This window comes from Glossina fuscipes, unplaced genomic scaffold, assembly GCF_014805625.2.
Source record: "Glossina fuscipes isolate IAEA_lab_2018 unplaced genomic scaffold, Yale_Gfus_2 42, whole genome shotgun sequence".
Lineage (NCBI taxonomy): Eukaryota > Metazoa > Arthropoda > Insecta > Diptera > Glossinidae > Glossina > Glossina fuscipes.
In genome coordinates this window covers 821,879-846,311 of record NW_023998426.1, presented here as the reverse complement: position 1 = coordinate 846,311, position 24,433 = coordinate 821,879, and the positions used below count along the sequence as shown (strand labels likewise).

At 33.9% G+C, this 24,433-nt stretch overlaps 2 protein-coding genes across 2 annotated transcripts in view; both read right to left on the bottom strand.

Annotated features, from left to right (window-relative positions):
• Window positions 1–4,380: 4,380 nt before the first annotated feature.
• LOC119637013 lies at window positions 4,381–7,566 on the bottom strand (the record flags this gene model as incomplete). The annotated part of the gene is made up of 1 exon (XM_038032787.1): window positions 4,381–7,566. A coding segment is annotated over one exon (2,415 nt), but the record flags the coding sequence as incomplete, so codon positions are not given.
• LOC119636958 overlaps window positions 7,463–24,433 on the bottom strand; it is a 282,667-nt gene continuing 265,696 nt past the window's right edge. Inside the window, 4 exon segments of the mRNA XM_038032717.1 lie at window positions 7,463–7,656; window positions 7,749–7,943; window positions 12,586–12,681; window positions 15,377–15,510. Of these exon segments, the coding sequence (XP_037888645.1) occupies window positions 7,567–7,656; window positions 7,749–7,943; window positions 12,586–12,681; window positions 15,377–15,510 (515 nt within the window). The 3' untranslated portion in view covers window positions 7,463–7,566.

The window sequence follows — 24,433 nt, the reverse complement described above, 5'->3', positions numbered from 1 at the left end:
AATTGGTTGCTTGTGTTTTAGTTTTCGTTTTCATTTTTTTTTTTTTGTTTTTGTTTTGTTTTTCTTTTATTTAATTTTTCATTAATAAAGACGTTTAGTAAATAAGTTTAGGATTTGTTTGGTTTTTAAGGGAATTTGTTTTATTTGGGTTTACCTAGAATTTTTTTTGAGGAGATTTTTTTTTTTTTACACATATAAAGTTAATACATATGTAATTGTTTTAAGTCACACATTCAGCTAGTTGTTGTTGTTGTTGTTGATTGATTGATTTATTTACTTAAATTTTCTTTTCAAATTATATTCGTTTTTTTTTTTGTTTTATTTTTATTATTAAAGTTTTCTTTTTTTACCTAAAGATTTACTAAAAATTTATTTAACTTTTTAATGATAATTTTGGAGGGTATGTAAATAAATAATTTCCTTTTTGTTTTTGTTTTCTTATTTAAAAATAATTTTAATAAAAATTAAAGTAAACAGTCAACAGAGTTTTTATTTATTTGTGTAGATTTGTTGATTTTTGTAATTTTCTAGGAGTATAACAATTTTCGTTTTTTTATTTTTTATCTGTACTTTTACTAATTTACCGCTTTTTGTTTATTTTCCTTTAAGTTCCATGTGCCAATCTTTTTAAGCATTTTTTGTGTTCTTTTACTTTTTATTATGTTTTTTTTTTTTTTCTTTTTGTTTATTTTCTGTTATATATAATTTTAATATATATATATACTTCATTTATCTATATATGGCTTGGTAGGTAACAATTTTCATTCATGCCCAATTTAAGTGTTTTGTGTCTCTGTACTTGTTTGCATAGGTGTTGTGTCTTGTGCGGTGTTCGTTCGTGATTGTGGCATGAATCCAAGAAAATGTTCCTTTGATAAAAATTTCATTCATAAGAATTAGGCGTTTAATTATCATATGTTCACAATTTGTAATTTATTCTGATTTTTTTTTTCCTTTTTTCATTGTAGTTATACGTACGCACGGTTGCTTTCTATATATAATGTTTGTCTTGTTTTAGCTATGAGTTCATAAGGACAAACTTATTGTTATTTATTTATTTATTTTTACTTATTTTTTTTTTTTTTTTTTTTGCCTTAATATCTAGAGAGAACTTAAAAATACTTTAGATTTTGCGAAGCCTGTGTGGGTTTAATAGAGTAAAATCCATCAATGTCTATATATATGTGAAATAAAAAATGAAACTTAGAGAAATTCTCTACAGTCAAGCTTGATACATAACACCATTGTACATTTTCTTTATTGCATTAATAGATGCTTTGAACCTTCTAGAAAACGTGGAAAAAATTTATTACTAGCAAAAAATGTTTTCTTGAAATTTTTAAATAAAAATTCTTGGACATAACGACTGACACTGCGGTGTGTAATTTTAGTGACTAACATTCTAAAAATGATTAAATCGTACACTTTTTGCATTGAAGGCGACGCTAACCGAATAAAGAAAGCTGAGCGTTCTTTGACAGATGCTGCAAAAAGGCGTGGTATGGCATCAAATTTTCGAAAGAAGACAAGGAGGAGGAATATTTGTAGTTGGGAGAGCAGTTTAAAGGTCCTGGAATAAAAACATGTGTACAACACAAGTCAAAGTGTTACATGTGCTTATTTCGAAACTCACAACAACAATCTCGTTTTCTTTCCTGGAATATTTTACTGCGATCTTTTTTCGAATTTTGTAAGATATCTTGATAATAATATTGATTAAACATCCTCGCCAAATTCTCGCCAATCAGACGAAAAAACTCCGTCCCTTTACTAATCCTAATCTTCTCTAGCTACACAAATATTGATTAAATGCACTTCTTTCTTTTTTAGAGAGAGAGAGAGAGAGAGAGAGAGAGAGAGAGAGAGAGAGAGAGAGGCAATGGTGTTGGCAATCTCTTCTTTTTTTTTTTTGTTATAACCAAACACTGAGTGGATGTCCCCTATCTAACACTTTCCTCTATACCTGCAAGAAAAACAATTGTCTGGAAGGGTTGTAGGTAAAGTTACATAGTAAGGAAGAAATGGGATCGGAAGGAACAGGATGGAAATTCGTGCAGCCTAGTGGATGTGTGGCTAATTGTTAAGTGCTATGCCTTTACCGACGTAGTATTCACTACAGCTACAGTAATGCAGGGTTCGACCAAGTATGGTTTACGTATCGAGATTTGTACGAGCGAACACTATCTTCGTAGTCTCGAATTTTATCTACTCGGCCACTTGGTCTTTTGCGTGGGTTGGCCGTCTGGAATTGTAAAAATATCTCTTTTTTTCATACCTAAATACACCCTGAACAAATGTCAACAAATAAGAGAGAAGTACCTTTTCATCCATTTGTTCGCTGTTTTGTTTATCAATATAAACAAGAGTTGCGCCGAAGGATTTCATATGGAATTGTTTTAAGATATTGTTTTGGAAGATCTTGACTCAAATGACTTTTAAAAGGAAGCAAATGTAAACCTTTATGCAAACTATTCTAGAAAGCTTAAGCTCTTGAACAATAAATCAATTGCTGTCTTAAGATAGAAGCAATGTTTTTACTTGATCTTCTAGTTCTTTCCTAACTAGCCTCGTCGCTCTATCTCCTGCCATAATTCGAAAAGTATCTTCTGACATTTTATTGTCTTGAACAAATCAACCAGCGGCCTTCCGGCAGTGATTTTGCCATCTGTACTTCCTGATAGACAAGTAAGCAATATTGGAAATATTGGCTAAACACCCGCTAAACGTTCACGAAGAACACTGAGTAAAAATTTCTATTTAAAAGTTCTACTAAAAGCGTAATATGCTACGCAAGCGTAAACTTTCCATTAAATAACTCTACTTTATATAGACGAAGAAAATGTGCGCCTGATGGTGCATTGCATCATGGCATACATGGCATCTGTCGGTTACTGCAGGAAAGCCTAAGGTTTTAACTATGGGCTTCTCATTGCTGTTTGCAAGCAATGGATTGAATAGATTACAGAAACATGGAAGAGGAAATGTTTTTAAATAAACACGCTTTAAGCACCAGTTGGCCAATTGTTGAATGTACTTAGACGAGGCATGGCTTAGCCAGACAGTTTTTAGTATATCCACTTTTCGCCACTTATGGTACAAGGGCGTATTGAGTTTGCGTGGATGTACGGCACGCCAAGAAATACTTGATCTAGGCCCACTTGTCATCATACCCATCTATACTGAATCACTTGCTAAATCGATCTAAACTTGTCTATCCGTTTGCCATCTTATTCAGCCTACAGGAAATTTGGCGCACTGACATGTTTCGGTCTTGAGACGAACATTATTGGAAATCATTCGCACAGGGTCATATTTTCGACCACTTTCCATATAATGCCTTATTTAGAAGAATCTTGAAGTTACGTAAGGTAAGGCCGTGTGCGATAGAAATATTTTTACAATGATTAAGAAATGATAAGAAAATCGCGAAATTCAAAATACGCTCGCACAAAAAAAGAAGAAATCTTAAGAGATCGAAAGCTTTTAATGAGATTTTCATGATCGAAAAATTTTAAATTAATTTTTACTCCTTATTCACAGCTAAGGCAAGGTATATGTGATGTATTCACATAAGTGCGGACAGTATCGTATATCGTGATGTATATTGTAAAGTTTCAGAAAATCCATTTAATCGATGGAAAATAACTGGAAATTTGTCATAAGGAAAACTGCAAAAATTAATTATAATTTAAATCAATTGTTTGCACACAACTGAACACACTCGTTTACAGAAGTGTATGTTACTTTAATCTCATTATTACCCACACAGAGTTGCACTTGCATATATTTATTTAATTATTTAATTATTTTTTTTTACAATTCATTTCAACAGTGCTCTAGCTTTCGTACAGTGTGCAGGAGTTAACGTTATTTGTTCTATATGTATATATGTTTCTGTTTATAATATTTTTCAAATTTTTGAAAAAAAAAAAAAAAAATATTTATTTTTGTTTTTACATCTATTATAAAATTTTGGAAAAGATTTTCTCTTGTTCAGTTTTATGATAAGTTTTTTTTTTTTTGCAGTTTTAATACAAATTTTTATTTCTTCAGTTTTGTTCTTGACGGTACTTTGTCTTGGTTTTGCTTTTTCATTTTGGTATAAAAAATAGAAAAAGAGAGTATAAGAGTGTGAATCATTCGGTTTCTTTAATTTAGTTTTCGTATATCATTTCTTGTTTTTTTTCTATTTTTTTATTTTTGTTTTTTTTATTATCATATGTATCAGAAAAAAATTTATCGAAAAAAAGTTTATGTTTAAAAAATTGTATTCAAAGTTAATGGTTGCCATTTGTTGTTTTTTCTTTTTGGTTTTTTTTTTTTTTTTTTTGCAATTTTTTAAATAATTATTTTATTAAATACTATTGATATCAATGTTTACTTGTTGTGTTTTGTTAAGTTGTCCTTTATTTATTTATTAATTGTTTTTATTTGCTTAAATTGGAAAAATTTGAGCGTTTTCTCGATTCGTTATTATTAGCGATTTTCAGTGAATGATTGGTTTTGGATTAGTGGAGTGAAGCTCCTCAAACGTACCTTATAGTAGACTTACCTCCTTAGTTTAAGAATACGCCAAATCAATCGGTCGATTAGTTACACGCTTTGAGCAAAAAACAGAAAAATGCCAAATTAAGTCAACGTTAGTACCGGTAGGATAAAATGCAACACGTTCCCCTCTTCTTTACTCTTTGTGTTTTCTCTCCTTATTTAAGATTTTTCTTTTTGCCGATTCGTTTTTAACTATTTATCAGGTAATAGAATTTCAAGTTTTCCTTTTTCCAATGGCATGTGGAGTCAACGTTTCTGTTCTTCTCTGTAACTTTACTTTGCATACGTCACAATCCATACGTTACGTAAATTTTTCAAATTCTTCATGGAAATTCTTTATTATGGAGCGTTGAAGTTGCATGAAATTTGTATGGATTCAAGTTTTCAAAATTTATGTAACGATATGTTGAACGTTAAATGTGATGGTTGTAGAAACGTTTTGATCCCTTTCAGAGGTTTGCTATATCGAATGAATATATATGTTTCAATGCTACGATCATATTGATAATGATTATTATGATAAGTGATATTGTTATATATGTTGTTTTTATGTAACAGTAGCAGCCTTTAGCAACCCCCATACCATGGAAATGTCCAGCACCATCAGTGCGGAAGCATTAACGGTCGGGCCGTACTTGTCAATTTAAGGCGTGTTTGCGGTTTTTCTTCATACTGTTCGTGGTCGTAATTATAAAATGGCGATATCTTCAGTCCTGTCTTCTCTGGTATGATTTTAAAGTGGGGTTGCTCGGTACTTACGATGAGCGGTCGCTTCATTGAATGCATATATTCGGAATGGGGTGCACCTAGGGGACGCCGTGTGCTTGGAACATTCATTTTTTTGCAAGGCTCGGGTTTGGTTTCATTGTTATAGTGGCAGTTTTGTGGTGCGTATTTATTTGGCTTGTAAATCGAAAATATATTATTGATCAGACTTAGAGCTGAATGACCTCCCGCTGAGGTATGATGCCCACTGCTAGTAGGCTGTTGAGTTTGAACGCTATTTTGTTCGGGATAGAAATTATTGTATTGATAGGATGGTAAAACTTCGGCTGCCGGATATACTTTGTGGCCGTAGTTGAAGGAGCGGTGTAGGGGCGAGCCAGCATCCTCAAAAAAATGAAAATTACTTGCAACATTATTGGCGTCCGTGGGTGAAGAATGATCAACTTGCGGCGGTGAAGGCATGCCTTCCAGCAATGATTTCTTTATCATCATGCGTTCCTGCTCGCGATCATGTAAATCGATGGGTTGTCCATTATTATAACAGCCTACATTGACGTTCTTAACTTTTAGATTGCTTTGCATATTGCGACGTTGCATATCTAAGTCAATGGGGCTGGGTGGTTTTTCTAATTCCTCCCAATATTTTTCTAAATCTATGTTAAAGTCGCGTAAATCCATTTCCGTAGAATCTGAACAAGAATCCTCGTCATAGCGACTGGGTGGTTGAACCTCTAACATGGATTTACTACGCGTTGGCCTACGATACAATGAATATTGCCGACGCGGTACACTGGAGGAAAGATAACGTTCATCCTCGTCTAGGAATTTGTCTTGCGACATGAGACGTTCACGTTCGTCACGTATGAAATGATCGAGATCCGTATCGTAAGCCATCGCTCTACAATGCATATGCTCCTCCTCTTCGGCGGCCGGATGATGGCCGGGGCAGTGATAACGAGCTCGTGCTGGTCTGGCTATGTGGTGTTGTTGCTGGCGTTGGTAGCAATAGTCAGTATCCGCAGCACAGCAACAAATCACCGTAGGTGGCGGCGGCTGTGGCTGCTCGCGCCCCAAAAGCAGCGAGTAGCGCGAAGCCCCTGCCACACGATGATTGTTTCGTTCATCCCACCAGTCGGTCTCATGTAGATTCCTGTTGCTACCACCGCTGGCGCCAGCACCATAAAAACCAGACAACGATGACGAAGAAGGGGCCACACGACGCCAGGGTCGTCGCGGCCCCCCTAAATCATAGCTATCTGAATAGATATCATCTAGAAGACATTTGGCGTTGGTGCAATGTTCGCGAGCACAACAAGTATGAGCTTCAAGGGAACCTGATAGAGCCGTTTCATCCAGACTGTTGCTACAATAGAACCCCATAGATTTACGAAAAGCCTCTTGTCGTTCTCTTCTACTCTTGCCCGTCATTGATTGAGGCACTTCGTAGTCCATGACATCGAAAGGCATAGTTTTGGCTGATGTTGACGATGTGGCACTAAAGGAATATGATTTTGGCACATTGGTGCGATTCTTAAGTATAGGGTGCGGAGCGCTGGGAGGCAAAGATGGTGGAGGTGGCGGTCCGGAGACGGTTGGAGCGTCACCCAAACCTTCTTCATAAGCATTGACGCCAAATGAATAACTTTGCGATTTAGGATAATGAAATTCTTTACAACTAAACGATCTCTGCAAACCATAGCCTGCTGATCCTTCCCCCTCACCCCTCCTCTCTATAACTTCACCTTCGAAATCGTCGGCAAATTCATCTTCGCCCGTATCAATGAAAAGTTCATCATGTTCTCGTATATTACGTAACTTACGATAGCCCCCATATTTGAGACAATCGGGTATATAATCGTCTTCCAGATCTTCGGAATGATTTGAATAGATGTTGTCCGTATACCAAGAGGGATCAAGCTGTCGCGGTTTAGGTTTCCATTGTTGCATTTTATCCCGCTTTGATTGACGGTAACTTTCAAAGCAAATATGTTTCATGCGTTCTAATTTCTGTTCACGAATACGCTCCCAATTTTCCCAATTTTTATCATTTTTTGATCGACCATTGCCATCTAAAGCAAAACTCTGGGTTTTATAAAGATCGTAATCACCGTTGTAATCGACATTAACATTTTTGGGTTCACGTTCGCGTGGTAGATTATTGTAACTTGTATGCTCGCCCGCACTGTCGGTTACAACGATGCGTATTTTACGTTTGCCTTTGTCAAGCAATTTGGATGACAGTGATGATTTTTGCGGCGGTTTGTCGCGTTCACAGGGCGGTTCTTCTGGCTGTCACACTTCCTGCAGATATTTGACAGGACAATAGCCTTGTCGATTATCGGCCGACCGTACCATTACCATACCATTCATTTCGTTGCCCGTCTAAAATGAAGATAACAAAATGAAATATTTTGAGTATTTGCTATTCGCAGACAAGAACAATAATTAGAGCATATATATATGTAGGCGCTAACCTGTATGACAATTTGATCACGTAATAGAGTCATATTTTCGCCTCGCTCGCCATCCGACACTTGAAGGTTATGCGTTACTTGCAACGGCTTTTCATTTGCATTCAAGCGTACAACATATTTGGAAGGAAAATAGCCGACACGACCCATTGCTTTACCCTTCCACCAGTCCGGATCTGAGGTATCGATAACAGTGACCTAAAAAAAGGGAGAAATTACAGAAAAGCGCATATCGTTTGAATTCATGTCAACGAATATAGTTAAGTAATTTATATAAATTTATTTTCTTCAGTATACGAATAATGAAACGGTCACTTGACCACGTCCCATCACCAAGCCATGTTCTCTTCAATATTGCATTCTCATTACACACACGAATACTTACTTACTCAGTTTACCCTAACGGCAAAGCGTATATTTTGTATTTTATATCAGGTGGTCGGTGGATTGAACGTTTGGTCGATTGCCTGCCTTTCGTTTAGCATATTTTAACTAGCATTTGTAAATATTTCCGCTACCTTCCGACCGACTCATGCCGGTTGGTTTTCATTTGATTGCACACAACGCATAAAAATGCTGAGCCTTGACTGCTATGTCAGTGATTTTCCTATAGCACTATTATACTGATACTGATGGTGATTGCAATGCTGGTGATGGAGATGGTTATGCTATCAGAATGAATTTTATAGTCAGTCGAATTCGTTATTTTATGTATTCCATTGGCATGTCGGTATGTATGTTGATGCGAATATTGTACCGGTTCAGCAACTACACGTGCCAAGTAGTGTATATATCTTTACTCTGCTCTAGCTTATCTGTATAACATTTGTCATGTGGTTTACGACCAGAGTGCGCTACTCCTATGGCCTTTTGATTTGTTCGCCAGGATAATAGCGAACTTTCATGCGATATATTTTTGTAAATAGCATTGATCGGCCTGGCAACCTCGATATGCCTTAATTGTAATGTGTTATTAAAAATGAGATAAAATGCTGCATGAACTTTGAAAAGAATCTTAAGTAATTTTACGAAAATCATTACAAAATTTGTCTTATCTATAACTATTGTGGCAATTATATAGTTAAGATGAATAGAAATGATAGAAATTGCTTCAAAATATATATATATATATATATATATATATATATATATATATCCTATCATGGTTATTACTGCGGGCTACGAATGAACGAAAAATTTACTGAAAGTGTCATACTATGGTGATGAAGGTTTGTCAAGAAATGGACAGATGAAGTGCTCTCATATAAACTCCATTACTTGATGAAAAAATCCCTTAGGTAATGTTTACATCTCTATCACTATTTTTCCTTAGATTGCTCTCCTCTTCTTAAAATATATCCATAAATTTATTTTTGTCCCTCTAAAAATTTAGTTTGTTTACCTTTTTCCTGATAGTTTTTATTAATTGTTTGCTTACGGCACGTCATTGACCCGATTTTCTTTCTCATTCTGCGTTTAAATATTTGTCTACTCAAGTTTTGTATGAATTTGATGTTCATTTTTTCATATTCTTCTTCTTCTTCTACTTCTCCTTCTTCTTTTTACTCCTTTCACTTATTCGACGTAAATGAATATTTACTTAAATGATTTCATTTCAGCAGACACTTTTGCTTTTGCTAGCAATTTATCTCTATGTCTACACGTTTTATTGCTTCCTTTTTTTTTTTTTTTTCTTTTTTTTAAATGCATAGATTTCTTAAGCGAAAATCTGTGAGGGTGAAGCTTGTACGTAACGTTCACATAAAAGTACAACACTTTAATTATTAATCTTTGAAATAGAAAGCGATTGTACCTGTAATTAAGAAGTTTTTTTTTTTTTTTTTAATATTTTAATGAGAGCAAAAAAATTTCATTGGAATAAGGGCAGGATTTTCTTAACTCATTTTAAATAAAGTTTAAAGGCTTACATGAATATATATGGAAATGGATTCAAAAATAAATCTTAGAAGTGGTGCAGAATTTATGTTATGTACAAGCAAAGGTCTACTCACAAGATCCAAGCTCAGGGAAATTTTTAGAAAAGCAAAATTTTCCTTTCTTCATATTAGGATAACTTGGGGTTGGTTTATTGCTATCGACATCGAGTAAATTCGATCTCGATGATTTGAATTTACAATCGAGGGATTTTTCATTACCGATAGCTGCAACCTCACTACTCGTTAAGGTCAGTCCGTAATCAACAGCTAGGTTTTGCGACACAAAAGAAAAAAAAAAAAGGGATGATTCCTAACTATTAATCGGTCATGAAAAGCGTTATTACTTGAGAGACTTGGTCCTACGCATACGACGCGGAAACAATCAATCAGCAAATATCGAGCCAAGATCGAAAAATCCACTTCAAAGTAGCTGACGAATCGACATGATCTTTACAGTTTTTTTCCACCATCGTGGTGTTGCGCACAATAGCATCACTTCCGCCGTCCCCAATTCTTAACAGTGAATATTTTTTGAGTGTTTTGAAGGCGATGAAATTGATTTCGAAAAATAAATAACGATCTTCAAGATAATCCAGATAATGTACCTTCTAAATGGGACACAGTACTAAACGCTTATGGTTTACTTTAAGTTTTAAGCTTGGACTTTAAGCTTGGCCATCTATACTAAAACTAACTAATGTTGGTTTTATTAGATGCTAGGCGTTTTTAATATTCTTGACTCATGGCTCATGAAAAAGCATTAAAGTTAAAGAAGTTAAAGAAAAGTATCTTATATCATCAATCGGTGGCAGCATGAAGGGTCGTCTAAACAATTATATTGTTGAGGAGCAAAGAACGTTCTTAAAAGTAATAGTAATTTTTGTTCAGTCATAGGAAAGGAGGATAATATACTAATAAAAGCCGAACCGGTTCGACTTGATAGAATTCGTGACTTCATCAAATGATTTCATTTATTTGCGGATCACTACTGAGCCATTCCCAAATGGTAGCAAGAGGATAGGCCACAAAGTCTATAACATCATATTATCAAAAAAGGCGGGGTAGTTTATATTCTCCATTTATTGCGACTATAGAGTGTAAGTAGAGTATTTCGAAGAGTATTGTGGTGATTGTTGTTATTCCGCATCAAGAGTTAGACAGGCCACGACGCGGCCCAGAGTTGTGAGAAAAGTGACTCACATAATCTGTTTCTCTCTCAATCTGATGACGTTGTTCCAAGTCTTGGCGGACTCCGATTATCGATTATTAAATTAACTCATTATTTCAGCAAGCATCGTTCGCCTTCACGGCGATTTTTATTGTCATAAAAAATTAGTTTAGTGTTTTTAAAAACTTTCCTTATGTAGATCAAGTTACTAGTTGTACTAGTAATTATATGTAAGTATGTAAATGTAAAATTATAAAAATTCAATTAATGAAATGATTTCTTCTCATAATATTATATGTCATCTTTACACTCAGTGTGCTTCATATTTGATCAATAAAAAGCTCAATACTTTTTATGCGACTAATTAGATAAAGTAACATAGTTGATTAGTAGCAAGAGGTGCAAAAGAGTTTTGCAAAATGTGTACGTTAATGGTCCAAAAGTTAGAAAAAAAAAACCCTTAACCAAATTTCACAGAAGCTAATCTTTGCTTATCTAACAAAACAATTTTCCCATTGATTAAAGGATATAGTAAAATAGGTAAATGAATTATGCACGGAGGGAGAGATTAAATTTGAATCTGAGTGAATGACTTTATTTAAAGTGCTTTTCAATATGCTCTCAAAGGGCGGCTGAAGCAATATTTCTTATTACCATTGAGACTCTTGGTGGACTTATGCGAAATATTTAATATAAACTTTTGACCTCTTAGTTAGATAAACACTAGAACAAGTTCCTTAAGCTGTATAGCAAATAATTTAGTTTATCTTTCTCTAGATTCATTTTTTTTTTTTTTTTCTTGCTAAGCACTCTTTTCCATTTACCTTTGCTTCTCTTCTTCTTAGTTCCTCGCCAATAACAAATTTTATTTGATATTTGGCTTAATGCATATGTTTGCTAATATGTAGATATCACAATGCCAACATATGCATGAGCTTGAGATTTCGTTTGTGTTGTGATTTTAGCATGAATTTAACTTTGATGGTTTAAATGCTCTTTGTATACATTTTATACAAATCACTGATATTCAAGTCGTTCGTGGTCGTCGTTGCAGCTGCATATGTATAGTGCCAATCATACATATATACATACATACATCAATACATACATACATGCATGCATACAGAATATGTATGTGTAATATGGTATATGGACCGGTAGCTTATGGCTAAACAATGAGAATGAGTGCTTTTGTGTTTGTTTTCTACTTCTTCTTCAGTTTTGTTTTTTTTTTTAACTTTTAAACAACAACAATAAACATAACAATATGTTTTATTGCTGCACATATCAACAATTTTTTTATATGTATATATGTGTATGTGTCATGTATATGGGTGGATTGAGTTTTATGTTTGATATCTTTATGTACATATTCACAAAGCATATATATACAATATGATATATTGCTGTGTAAGTGCAACTCTCCTGCGGGGAAACATCGAGTATAAGTTTCTATTGTGGTATAAGTTCGTGTGTGCTCTGACGCTGAATGACAGTTTCGCATAAATGCGGTTTGTTTTTAAAAAACTCAATAAAATCATTGTACAGGGATTTTAAGTTATTGTTAAATATTTGTGTTTGGTTTTTACATATATATATATATAACGTAAATCCACTGAGTTATATAAATCAATACTAGACATACGCATATATAAACACAGTATATATGTGTATAGACATTTTTACATTTTTATGTAGATATTTTAATATTTTTATGTGAAAAAATCTTTTTTACCTTGTAACCGGCTTTCAAGTCCAATTCGTCAGCATGACGGGCTTTAAAATTGTATAAAACTACATATAAATTGGTTGGCAATAAACGATGAGATTTCTATTGTAGATAATAAAGAAAAATAAATAAATAAATAATTAAAAGTGAATATTTATTTAAAATTCTACATTAGATCCGATCTGCACCGAAAAAATGCCATTTCAAGCAAAATACAAACAAATAAATAAAAGAATTTCAAAAACCAAAGCCAGTTCAAGTTAATTAAAAACGAAAATTTATATATATTCGATCTTTTTCTGTATCGAGGCATAATCAAAACAAAAAAAAAAGAAAAGATAATCAAACATAATTGGTATTGATGTGTCGACAATAAATTTAATCTAAAATAAATTTAATCTCTACTCATCTTATTATTATAAAATAATCAGCGGTTCCAATACATTTGCGTTGCCTATACAAAGTAACTCTTATGTTAAAGACGGCGTGCTTCTCTTTGCATTCATCAGCGAGAACCGGTGGTATATTTATTTTGTTGAAAGGTTTGCGACAACCAGAAGGAAGCGTGAGAGATACTTTAAAGTGTGTATGTATGCGTGTTTGACCAGCATTAAATTCTTAATCGATAAGCATTATCCTGCCTGCAAAAATGAAGCTTCCAGCTTCAAATGTGACAGAGATCAGGCAGATTGATATTGAAATAGTGACCAAGTTCTCCGAAGGACGGCAGGTGAACTAAGTAAATATCTGCATTCTGGGTTTTTTCTCCTAATGAACTAGAATTTTTCAAGTGAATTGCTTGCAAACTGCAAGAGATTATCCACGCCCATCCAATATTATAGGGAACAAAAATTTATTTTTCCTAATTTTCTCTCGTCTTTTTCAGGCTAAAAATGCTGGGTTTTGCAAAAGATTCGAACAAAGTCAAATGCGATTTTCTAACTTCTTGCACATGCTATCGAGAAGTAAGTCTGCTGAAGTTAAGTTTAAATTTAAATTTGAATTTTGCATCTAAGGCTGTTTTTTTTTCATAAAATTTGATTTTCAATTATGTGTTTCTGTTCAAAGAACATTAGTAATGGATAGAAGTGATTCCCTAGGTACACAAATTTGCTTATCGACACATGCAACAAAAGAGAAACTATTCTTATTATGATTTATGTACATCGTTCGGTTAGCGGGCACTCAAGATACTTTAATTACTTTACTTAAAACTGAAAAAGTTAACGAAAACAGGGGAGAAGAGCATGCGCGTTATTCTTCCTAACCTAATATTTATGGTTCTTTTCTCTTTCATTTTTATTAATAAAATTATCATGCGGCCAGAAGTGGCCTTGCCGTCGATAAGCAACGTCTCCAATTCTTATCTTATTCAAGTCTTGGCCAATTTAGCTCCAATATTCTATAACAAACTGTATAGTGTAGTTTAGTTTATTGGATTTGTATTTTCAACAAAACTGCAAAATTCTCTTACCATATACATCGGAATCTAGAAGCAAGCCTATCAGGCTTGATAGCAAAATCGATGTTTGAAGAAATCCCTTATTTCATATATCTATGTTCGAAGGCAATGCGTATGATTTAAATTTTACTACATGCTAGATTGACTGATGTCACAGTATATCATGCGATAGAAATCTTCTCATCAGTTCTTCCTTAGTTTGCTATCGGAAGAATACTGATTGAACTTGAAACTATTATTGAACAGTTAAAATGATTCGCTCATCAGTGAATATAAACTGAATTAACATCTTAAACAATTTGCTTATGTAATATAAATAAGTAAAGAGTTAAATAAAATCATTTATGTAATGGCTTTTAAATGTTTACTAGTAGAATGCAATGCAAAGGTTTTCCCCGAAGCACTTAAGCCATAAAGTTAATTGCTGTTTTTCCGTTAAAGCCTTGATGTGCTACACAATTTGTGGTTGAAAAATTTTTTATTTCCCTCTGTAGTATGGAAAAAATCTTTTTAATCTTTCAATAAGTTTTAATGGAAATTACGCTATGAATTCGCTGCGATTCGCTTATATTAGATTTATAGAAATTTTTATACTTTTCATTATACTCTACACCACCTGCCATACAAGGGTATATTGAGTATGGGCTCAACGGATATAGGCAACACGAAAAAGGACTTGGGATAGACGCAGCTTTTATAATACTGAACGATTCAGAATCACTTCTTGCATCGATCTAAGCTTGTCTGTCCGCCCGTCTGTCTCTCGGTCTTGTTTTCTCATGTTCAATCTTGATTATGATTAAATTTGGTACGCCGACGACGAGCGCCATTGAACCTGTTTCGTGCCGGTTCACTCTCCCTATAAAGCTTTATTTTAAAAAGTCGTTATATATAAATCTGTATTAAGCGAAGTGGTGTAGGCTACTTAATGGTGGGTCGTGTCCCATTATAATCTTTTCACTTGATTTCTAATAATAAATTTCTTCATTTAAAATTTATATAAAAATAATTTATTACTTGCGAGCAAAGTGTCTGTCTGTGATAATTTTTTATTTATTTCTCATAAAACCTTGTTGTTATTATTATCCGATGAAATTAAGGTATCACTTCGCACCACAGGAAATGATTTTATTTATTTTTTTTGCGTGAGCGCTTCATTAGGTGATAAAACTTTGCTGGTTTCCTCGTTGCTTATTGGATTTTGTATGTTATTGTGTTATACGTAAACTTTTTTTCATTAACTTTTTTTGGGCAAATTAAAGGCAAATTTTTTAATAAAAAATGATAAAAATAAACTAAAAACTAAAAAAGAAAGAATACCTGAGAATATCTTACAGGTGATGGGCAAGGCGAAGTGCTGGCTGATGATTGCGATTTATCCATATCATCGGGTAAATCAACGCTACCACCACGCATACCACGTGTAGCGTACAGCAGTTTACGTCCCTGATGTGAAGGACTAGAGGGAGCTGTAAAGAGAAATAACAGTATTAGCTAATTGTTGAGAATAAAAAAAAAAAAATAAAAAAGCATAGGAAAAAAGAAAAAAAGATTGCAATGAAACTAAAAGAAGGAGGAAAGCGTTGAGAAGAAAAAAAAAGACACAAGCGAGCGAAAGATTTTTAAATTCTAGAAATAAATTAAAAAAAAAAAAAAAATTCAAATTCAAAGTTGAACTCATAAACGAGGGGAAAAAGCGTAGCGTGCATATAGAGATGACAAAAAAGACGAAGAAAAGTGATTGACAGTTAATTAAACAAGTTGCACGGCAAATATTACAACTTTCTGTAGAAACGATTTTTATTAATGATTTCAGGAATATTACATATTAATTGGTTGAAAGAAAGCTTTATTTGATATTGAAAGTTGAAAATATGCTAAATAACTTACTTACTATACGATAAGAACTTTATTTTAATATTTTACTTATTTTTTTTTTTTTATTATTTTGTGAATAAAGCACAATTGCTACCGTAAAAAGTTTTTAGTCATTTTTTTTTTTTTTTTTACAACAAAAACTCAAAATCTACTACGATCTACGATCAACTTTACAATTTACAAATTTACGTTCGCTTATATGTTTTATATGTTTATGAATTTTTACATATATGTTATGAAGTTAATGAATTAATGAGCGAAATACGTGTCACTGATAATCGGTTCAAAGGCTAATTTTATATAAAAAACCTATATTTATACACTTTTATTACAAACCCTTAAAAATTCTTCTTAACAATCAATCTATGGTTTTCTCGATCTAATCATATTTTATCGCATGAGACTTAAAAAAGAATATAATACAACATTTGTTGTAGTGGGATTTTTTTGGTTGTTTTATATTCTATTTGCTTGGCATTACATAGAGGAGAATTGTTACATTGCGTTAGGTAGACACACACAGATTAAAGAGAAAATCGCTTGAGAAATATAACCAAAACGTATGAGTTTTACTTACAATGTAAACGACTATTATTTGAGGGTGGCGTACTATGTTCCAATTGTGTACCAGATCCACCATGGTAATATGTACCGCCGGCCACTGAACTACTGGCCATCGCCATTGTTCCCGGTATAGGCGGCTGTTGTCTGCGTCTCATTTGACCGTGTAATTCCGATGATTCCGGAGAATCCAAACTTAATGATTTCATGCGCAAATTTAATTTTTGTTTTCGTGGTGAGTGTGGAGCTATTTTTTTTTTTTTTTTTTTTTTTGTTGATGTTTAGATGATGTTTTAGCAGATGATTTATTTTTAGTTTAATGTTTGTTTTTTGTTTTTTTTTTTTTTTTTTTAAAGCGCGTTGGCATGAGAAAAATTTATTAATAAATAAAAAAAATTTTCCTGTTAACTCTTTTAAGTTCATTATTTTGGTAAATTTTTATTTTTTTTTTACAATTTTATAAGAATTTAAATAAAGATATAAATAATTGTGAGAGAGTTTATCTAATTTAAGATTTAAAAGAGAAGCCAGATTACAGATTAAAATCATTTGCTAGACCAATTAATTAAAAGCAGTATACGTAATGACTTATAAAAGCAATCAAAACAGTGCTGTGGAATTTTAATTCATGAGTGCAAAAAAGTGATAAAGAGTGAAAGAAAACAACGCCAAGTTGGAGGAGTACGATTAATTTAATCATGCTTAGCATATGTGCAATAGGATTAAGCAGAGAATTATTAAATATTCAAGCGAGGAACATATAAAGAAGACACATTAAAATACTTTAAGCAAATTTTACATAAGACATTATCGCTATTGCGCTATTATTTTTGTGCAGAAGTGCAACGTGATCTACGAGTTGAGTAAGTTAGCCTGACATCTTCAAAGTGCTAAGATGACAAATGATTTTTAAAACTAGCGATAAAAGTGCTTTTTGATGCGTGCAGGCAAGTTTCTCTAATGCTCAACAGGCCAATGTCGCGGTAAAATTCACATTTCATTTACTCTGCACAAGTTGGACGCCTCTCATAAATCGTAAAGTATATAATGACTACCACAAAGCTGAAAAGATTTTCGATTGTGAGAATGTCACCGAACGAAAAATATTTAGGGGAGTTTAAGCAGATAGATATCTGCTATACCCAGCTTGCACGTTAGGGGAAGTAGTAACTACAAACTTTCCTTCTGTTTCTTTATTTCCGCCTCAGCTCATCAGCTATTCCAGATATATTTCAATTATTTTACTTTTAATCCTTTTTATACTCTATACCTAGAAGGAATGAATGTAGATCCACTTTTTATTATATCAATCGATTCAAAATCACTTTCAGAATCGTTCTAAACTTATCTGTCAAGTGCGGATTGGTGTAGGACCATGGCCCACTATAGTGTTTTCTACAGGAAGGAAGGATTTTTGAGAGTTTGTGGAAAGGATATTTTCCGATAATGCGACCTTAGGCGTATAAACACCACACAATTTGTCATTAGAATGCACACAAAGACTAAGCGAAATCTTTATAAAAACAAAAATGCCAAAAATGGCTTTTACTTTAAAGAATAGTTTAAACTGTTATGCATAAAAAACTATTTTAAAATGTTAGGATAATTGAGGTGAAAAACTCGTACAAATTATTCAAATTCGTACAAAACAATCTATGTAGTATGCGAATGTTTTACTGTGTATAAAAATAATAGAAAATCCTCCATTTCAAGTTGACATGAACTATGACAAGAATTATAATAGGAAGCAATTAAGTGGTCTTCCTTTGCTAACCATCCAACATTTTTCTATTACACCTTTGTAAAGCGTGGCTCGTGGCTCGTCATCCACAATGAGGTCTTTCTTCGATGCTGAATAATAAATGTGTTTGATACCTTGCCAAAGGTGACTGGTGTTATTTTCAAATGTTGCTTACACTGCCTTTATGGCGGGAGTAAGTGCGGCTCTCTCTCAAACAGGGACGATGCTCAAACAGTAACGGTAATAGAGAGATCACACACTTGCCTATTCCCACGTGTTCGTGGTGCCTACTGGACGGTGGACATCCAGAGATACACTGGTAGAAGCTTGCTATGCGCACTTCTTTTCTCACAGACTATTGCTATGAAGGATATACAAACCAGCCGTTGTTGTTTTGCGACAGGTTTTATAAACAACGTTGATATTGTAACAGTTGCGATCATGGAGCTCAGCATGTCAGATGTAGCACCCGACGCAAGTATATCTTGGAGAAGGATAGTTTGGTGTTAGCTAGCCTGGATTGTGTAGTTGATCCGAAAGCAAGAGTGACTATGCCGCGAAAAGTAAGGCTAAAGGCTTTATAGGCTAAATATAAGCTTCACGGGGGTCAGCAGCCCACTCTTTAAGTCACGAGTACCTGCGGGAAAAAGTGACAGCATTGGTGAATTGCAGATTAGTGCTGGCCACGATGCTGTGGGGAGAAGCTCGCATATTGACATATATGTGGAAACCGCGATGGAAGCTTTTTTTGTCAAATCACCAGTTTGAACACAGCAGTTAACAAATGTGTGAGTGTTGACTTCTGAGTTCGGTTCAGGGTGTCGTGGTGGCCGTGGCTTTCATCATTCCTGAAGCGAATAATTAGAGAGGTAGTAATAGACCTCAACATTCCGCAGAGCGGGTTTATTGAGCCATATACAATAAACATATCTGATTAGGGATTGTCTAACTCTCCAGTGCGGTTCAGTCCCCTAGTTCATAGGGATTGTTTAACTCTTTGGATGGCGCCAGTTACACAAAAGGTGCCGTGCTTTAAAGTTTATATCAGGTACTCACGTTAAGCAAAAAGAACATCTTACCCTGCCTTTATATAAACTCGATTCTATTGCTTTTTAATGAGATCCTAATAAACTCGCGAAAATCAGTCTTTTATTGCTTGTGCCGAATACTTTGGGTCATTATCGCATATAAAAAGCCGAAACTATAGACATAGGAATGAAAAAATATATATTGTCGTTCAATATGTCTCTGCTCTGACACACGTACATGGCAACACTGTTGGAAAATCCATACGATTTCTGCATAACACTTCAAGCGATACGTTTCACAATTTCTTGGCATTTCGACAATTGATTGACAAGTTACAGTTGCTTTAGTACCACCGATTTTTGAAGCAATGGAAAATCTAGGTTGTTGACTAAAAAAAAAAAAGTTGCCTTTGATGAGAAAAAGTACGCAGCGGAAACTACGTCCGACCATTGTCTGTCGGGTTCTAGCATATTTCACCTACAAAATATACAAAACGAAATTGGACAGAAGGGTAAAACGAACGAAGTAATGTTGCAGAAAAACACAGAGAAACAAGATTCAATTGTGAAGTAGATGTCGTCAAGTCAAGCTGTAGAATCGTACAGTCGTCAAACCGTTTTTGCTTGCTTTCATTACATAATTTGCAGAATTTTTTTTCTCTTGAACAAAGCGTATATTGAGAAAACTTGGTATAGTATAAATTAATCAAAATATTTTCCATCATTTTCTATAATTTTTGCCCATCCTTCTGGCGGCATGGCGATGGCCAGTTTTGGAAGAATGATGGAGAATTGATTTGGCAGCGATCCAATCATTCACCCATTTTCGCACTTGTTCAACGTTGTGAAACTGCTAGCCCTGAACAAGTGCCATTTAGAAAGTGCCTTGTCTGGTCAGCGAGCTGGATGTAGCAAAATTTCCTATTCAAGCTGCATCAGTGTATCATTGATGACTTTTGCAAAAAGTGGCCCAAAAATGGCAAATCCAGTCAATCCGTATCATTCCGTTTACACCGTTAATTGGGATATGGTGTACCAGCCACCAGTCACAATAAGCTTTTGAACGTGTTTGGTGGGCTTCGGGAGCAGAGCTCTTCAAATAAACAACGAAAGCAATGAAGGTCGAAAATGCAATTTTAAGCGCTCCATGCGATTAGAGCCTCTATACACTGAATAACTCAATAATATTAAATGGACAAACAGTTCATCAAATTTCATCGTTAGGTTCATTGGTGTTTCTTTGTCATTTTTACCTTCAGAGGTGACTTCTCAAAATTAATGCAAACGCCTATTACTTTACATTAAGCATTAGTATAATATTTGTAATTTCCATATTAAGATAAGACAATTGTTTACACTCTTCACGTTTTGGAGCTGACCAAAAAGAATGTAAGCCCAATAGAAAGTAGCTTTTAGTTATATAAATCCTACGGTTCAGGAAAGACTTCTGCCGGGAAGAAAATGCCATGGAGAAGGACGGATAGGTTGTGACCACCGTTTGGGATGTGCATGGGCAATGGGTAAGCCTTATGTGTTCATCGATCGAGCGTACACTCGTATACTCCATTGAGAATTGCATCCGAGTTTGTTGACTTGATATAGTCGAGCCAGTTATCTGCTGGGCTATGCTTTCCAGTCCATATTCGTGCATAATATTGAAATCTGCCTTTATATTTATCACTCTAGAAAAGCCTATCCCGGCACAAGAAAAAGCGTTTCAAACAATTGTATTGCATCCGTTAAGCTTACTCCATCTTGTAGTCTGCATCTGGTTCAGTTCATTTAATGTTTATTCTGTGGCCCCATAAGAGTGTACTTCATTAATGGATATATGGTTTGATAAATGACAAGCGCTTGAGCTTAACTAACTATTTTTATTCCTTGAAGCGATGAGAACCTTCATCTATTACAACATTTGAGAGAAATGACAATTAATTGAAAACATACAAAACAACAAAAAAAGTGCTTTTATATATTTGGTGCTACTTTTATGATCAATTCGAGTACACACATCATAGACACATAAATTGACATAGAGAGCAAAAATAAGAAGACAAAGTTTAATTTTGTTGTGAAATATATTCTCTATGGTAGTGCTAAACGATGTCGTCAATTAACAAGCAAATTAAAGTGTTTTTCAAATTTTGATGCTTTTCATGTGGTCGTGGCTGTGTATGTTGGAAACGATTATTTGTTCTGAAGTAAGAAAGATATCAAATGACAAAAATTTTCAAGATATAAAAGTGACACATGGACTGCCAAATAAATTTGCATACGCAATATCCGTACGTCAATTACGTAAACACTAAGCGCGGTTTTAAGAAGAATTCTACGTCATTTGGGGAACAAAATTCTAACATAAAGAACACAAGTTTTTCCAAAATGTAGAAAAATGCAAATTGTATCAGTTATGTGTAACATTAAAGAAATTCAAATAATTTAAAAGAATAATAAGAACAAATATTAAAAAAAAAAAAACTTGTAATAATGATTTGTATTTTTTTTTTTATTACTTTATTTTTTTGCAAAAAACATTAAATAAAATTTGTATATAATTTTTCTATTTAATTATAACATATACGTTAAAGCAAACACATACATAACAAATAAAGATTTATTGTGGTAAATAAATGTGTGCAATGAGAGAGAGATAGACATACATACATATAGGTACATACATACATACATACATACATATCTACAGATGTATGTATATATAAGTATATAATACGTACAAACATATATATATATATATATATATATATATATATATATATACATATATGTATATGTATATGCATACATACAACATTTCCCATATACGTGTATGCATATATACATAAATATTTATGTCTAGTTATTTGCAGATATATGTACTGTTAGGATAAATTTGTAATGTGTGAAAAGAAATTATTTCATTTTGTTGGGCGTACATTACTCAACACAATATATAATGTATTTATGAAAAAATTTAAATAATAGTTTAATGAACACAATTATTAAATAAAAATTAATATATTAAATACAAAAGCAAGAAGTGAGATGGACAGAAAGAGACAGAGGGCGACAGATCAAAAAAGAGCAAAAAGTATTTCGACTGAAAAATCATGAAAAATTATGTTCGAAAATAAGATCACGAGTACTGGATGTTTCAAAGATCCAATGAACATCGTTGTCTTCTGAAAATGAGAGCTAAAAACGCTTAAGTCTAAGAAGATATGGATAGATTTTTGATAAGCTTTGGAAGAGTCCTGTCGGTTACGAGGCACAGCGACGAAACGCATAAGAAAAGAAATGAAAATCTTGTCGGACAGAAAGGCCGACTAGTAAATACCCTACATCACTTTGCGTTCTGCAATTACACGCATATTGGCGTGAAATTCCCAAAATCATATCTATTTACCATAGAGAACTCTTATGTAGGAAAGGGAGAGAAGGGTTCAAAAAATTACCTAACGTGGTTTCTATTTATTGCAGTACGTTTATGTAACTATTCTGGGCCAATTGTCATTATAGAATATCAAAAAAATAGATCGTATTATCGTATATAAAGGGTGATAGGGATTTCAAGAAATGTTTCCATTTCATTAAAATTTGCCACAAACAACATTATTATCTTTACCGATTTTTGTTGAGAAATATTAAAAATAACAAGCCCTCATATAACGGATTCTTCACAATTCGCGCTTATCAAAACGCTTACAAAAAAAGTAGTCGGTGACGACCATACCAGAGCAATACCGACAGGCTTAAGTAGATTGAGAGAAGTCCCTTAAAAGGGAGACATAACAAATGGTGTACCTATCTTAAGTCTTATCTTCGACGTTGCATTTCTCTTTACGAAATTAACACAACCGGACAAATCTTACCATAAGCGATAAGTAGGAAAAAATTCAACTTTTTTAATATAATTCAAGTGCCGTTAATCAATTGATTTCTACTCTTTACAAGTATACCGCCTACATTCAAGACCGATCTTTATAATGGGTTGAATGGTTGGCTTAAAAAAAAAAAAAAAAAAAAACTACGAAGTTGTGCTTGGCGATGGTGATTACTTTCGCGAAATCTAAACCAATTTATTTATGCAGACTGCTTCGTTAGATCTCGAGCTTTTCTCGAAAAGTTGACGTTCTTTCCCAGCAACGTCTCATGAAAATAGAACCGGACATAAATAGCAGTAACAACGGTAGTATACAGTGTTCTCGTCATTCCCCCTGACATTCCAAACAGCATCATCCTAAATACCATAAAACTTACTAAAGCTTTATGAGGTGCAAACGGCTTCTCCTCTCAATTTTAATGCCTAAGCGAATATTGTAAATCTTCCTGAAGAATTCATTATATTGTGCCTCATTACGTTCCATTGACACGAAATTTCCACAGCAATAGTAGAAAGCACTGCGCAGCTTCTTGCAGCGACAATGTGACAATTCGGTATAAGTTTAATAAAAAAGTTAATACGATATGTCACTGCCGGACACCGCCTATTATCTTTCACAAGCGTAGTACGCGACTTATGCTGAAGGAAAGAGAGCATCGCGCCTCGAAATAGTATTAGCTCGGAAAATGTGATATGTTGTGCTATGCGGTGATTGTTCTTAGATAGGCCGCATAAGAGAATGCATTTGCATTTTTAAAGAAATGTGATATGATAGGGAAAAATTAACGTTGAACCCTGTTGCCAAAATGCAAACGTCGTTCTAAGGGCCTAATCGTCGTTTTCTTGAAATAAAGCAAAAATAAGGATAATGTCTGTGCTTAAAACTCGCTTACACAACATTAGCAACAATCATTTACTGATTCCTCAGTGAATTAATTCATGAGCTACCATGAACCTATACATCTTTCGCGCGTTGTACTCAAAAAATCTCCAAAAAGTCAATTTCAGTGCCTTGAATGACTGCAAAGCGATAGCAAGGCAGACAGCAGGCATGAAAAAATTGGTCAAAAAGTATATATAAATCTTTGCACTTGAGTCGATTGACAACTGATGACTTGCTAACCAATCGATTAAAAATTGCATTTTTTTCACGATGCAAATTGCTATAGAAACCTCTTTGAAGGGCAAGAGGATTTGTCGCCTGCATAAGCAACTATCAATTCTTTGAACAGGCCTACTTGACTTTTTCATTGTTCTCATCCACCTGCATTGGCTTTGCTTATAAAACGCATGGCATGCTACTG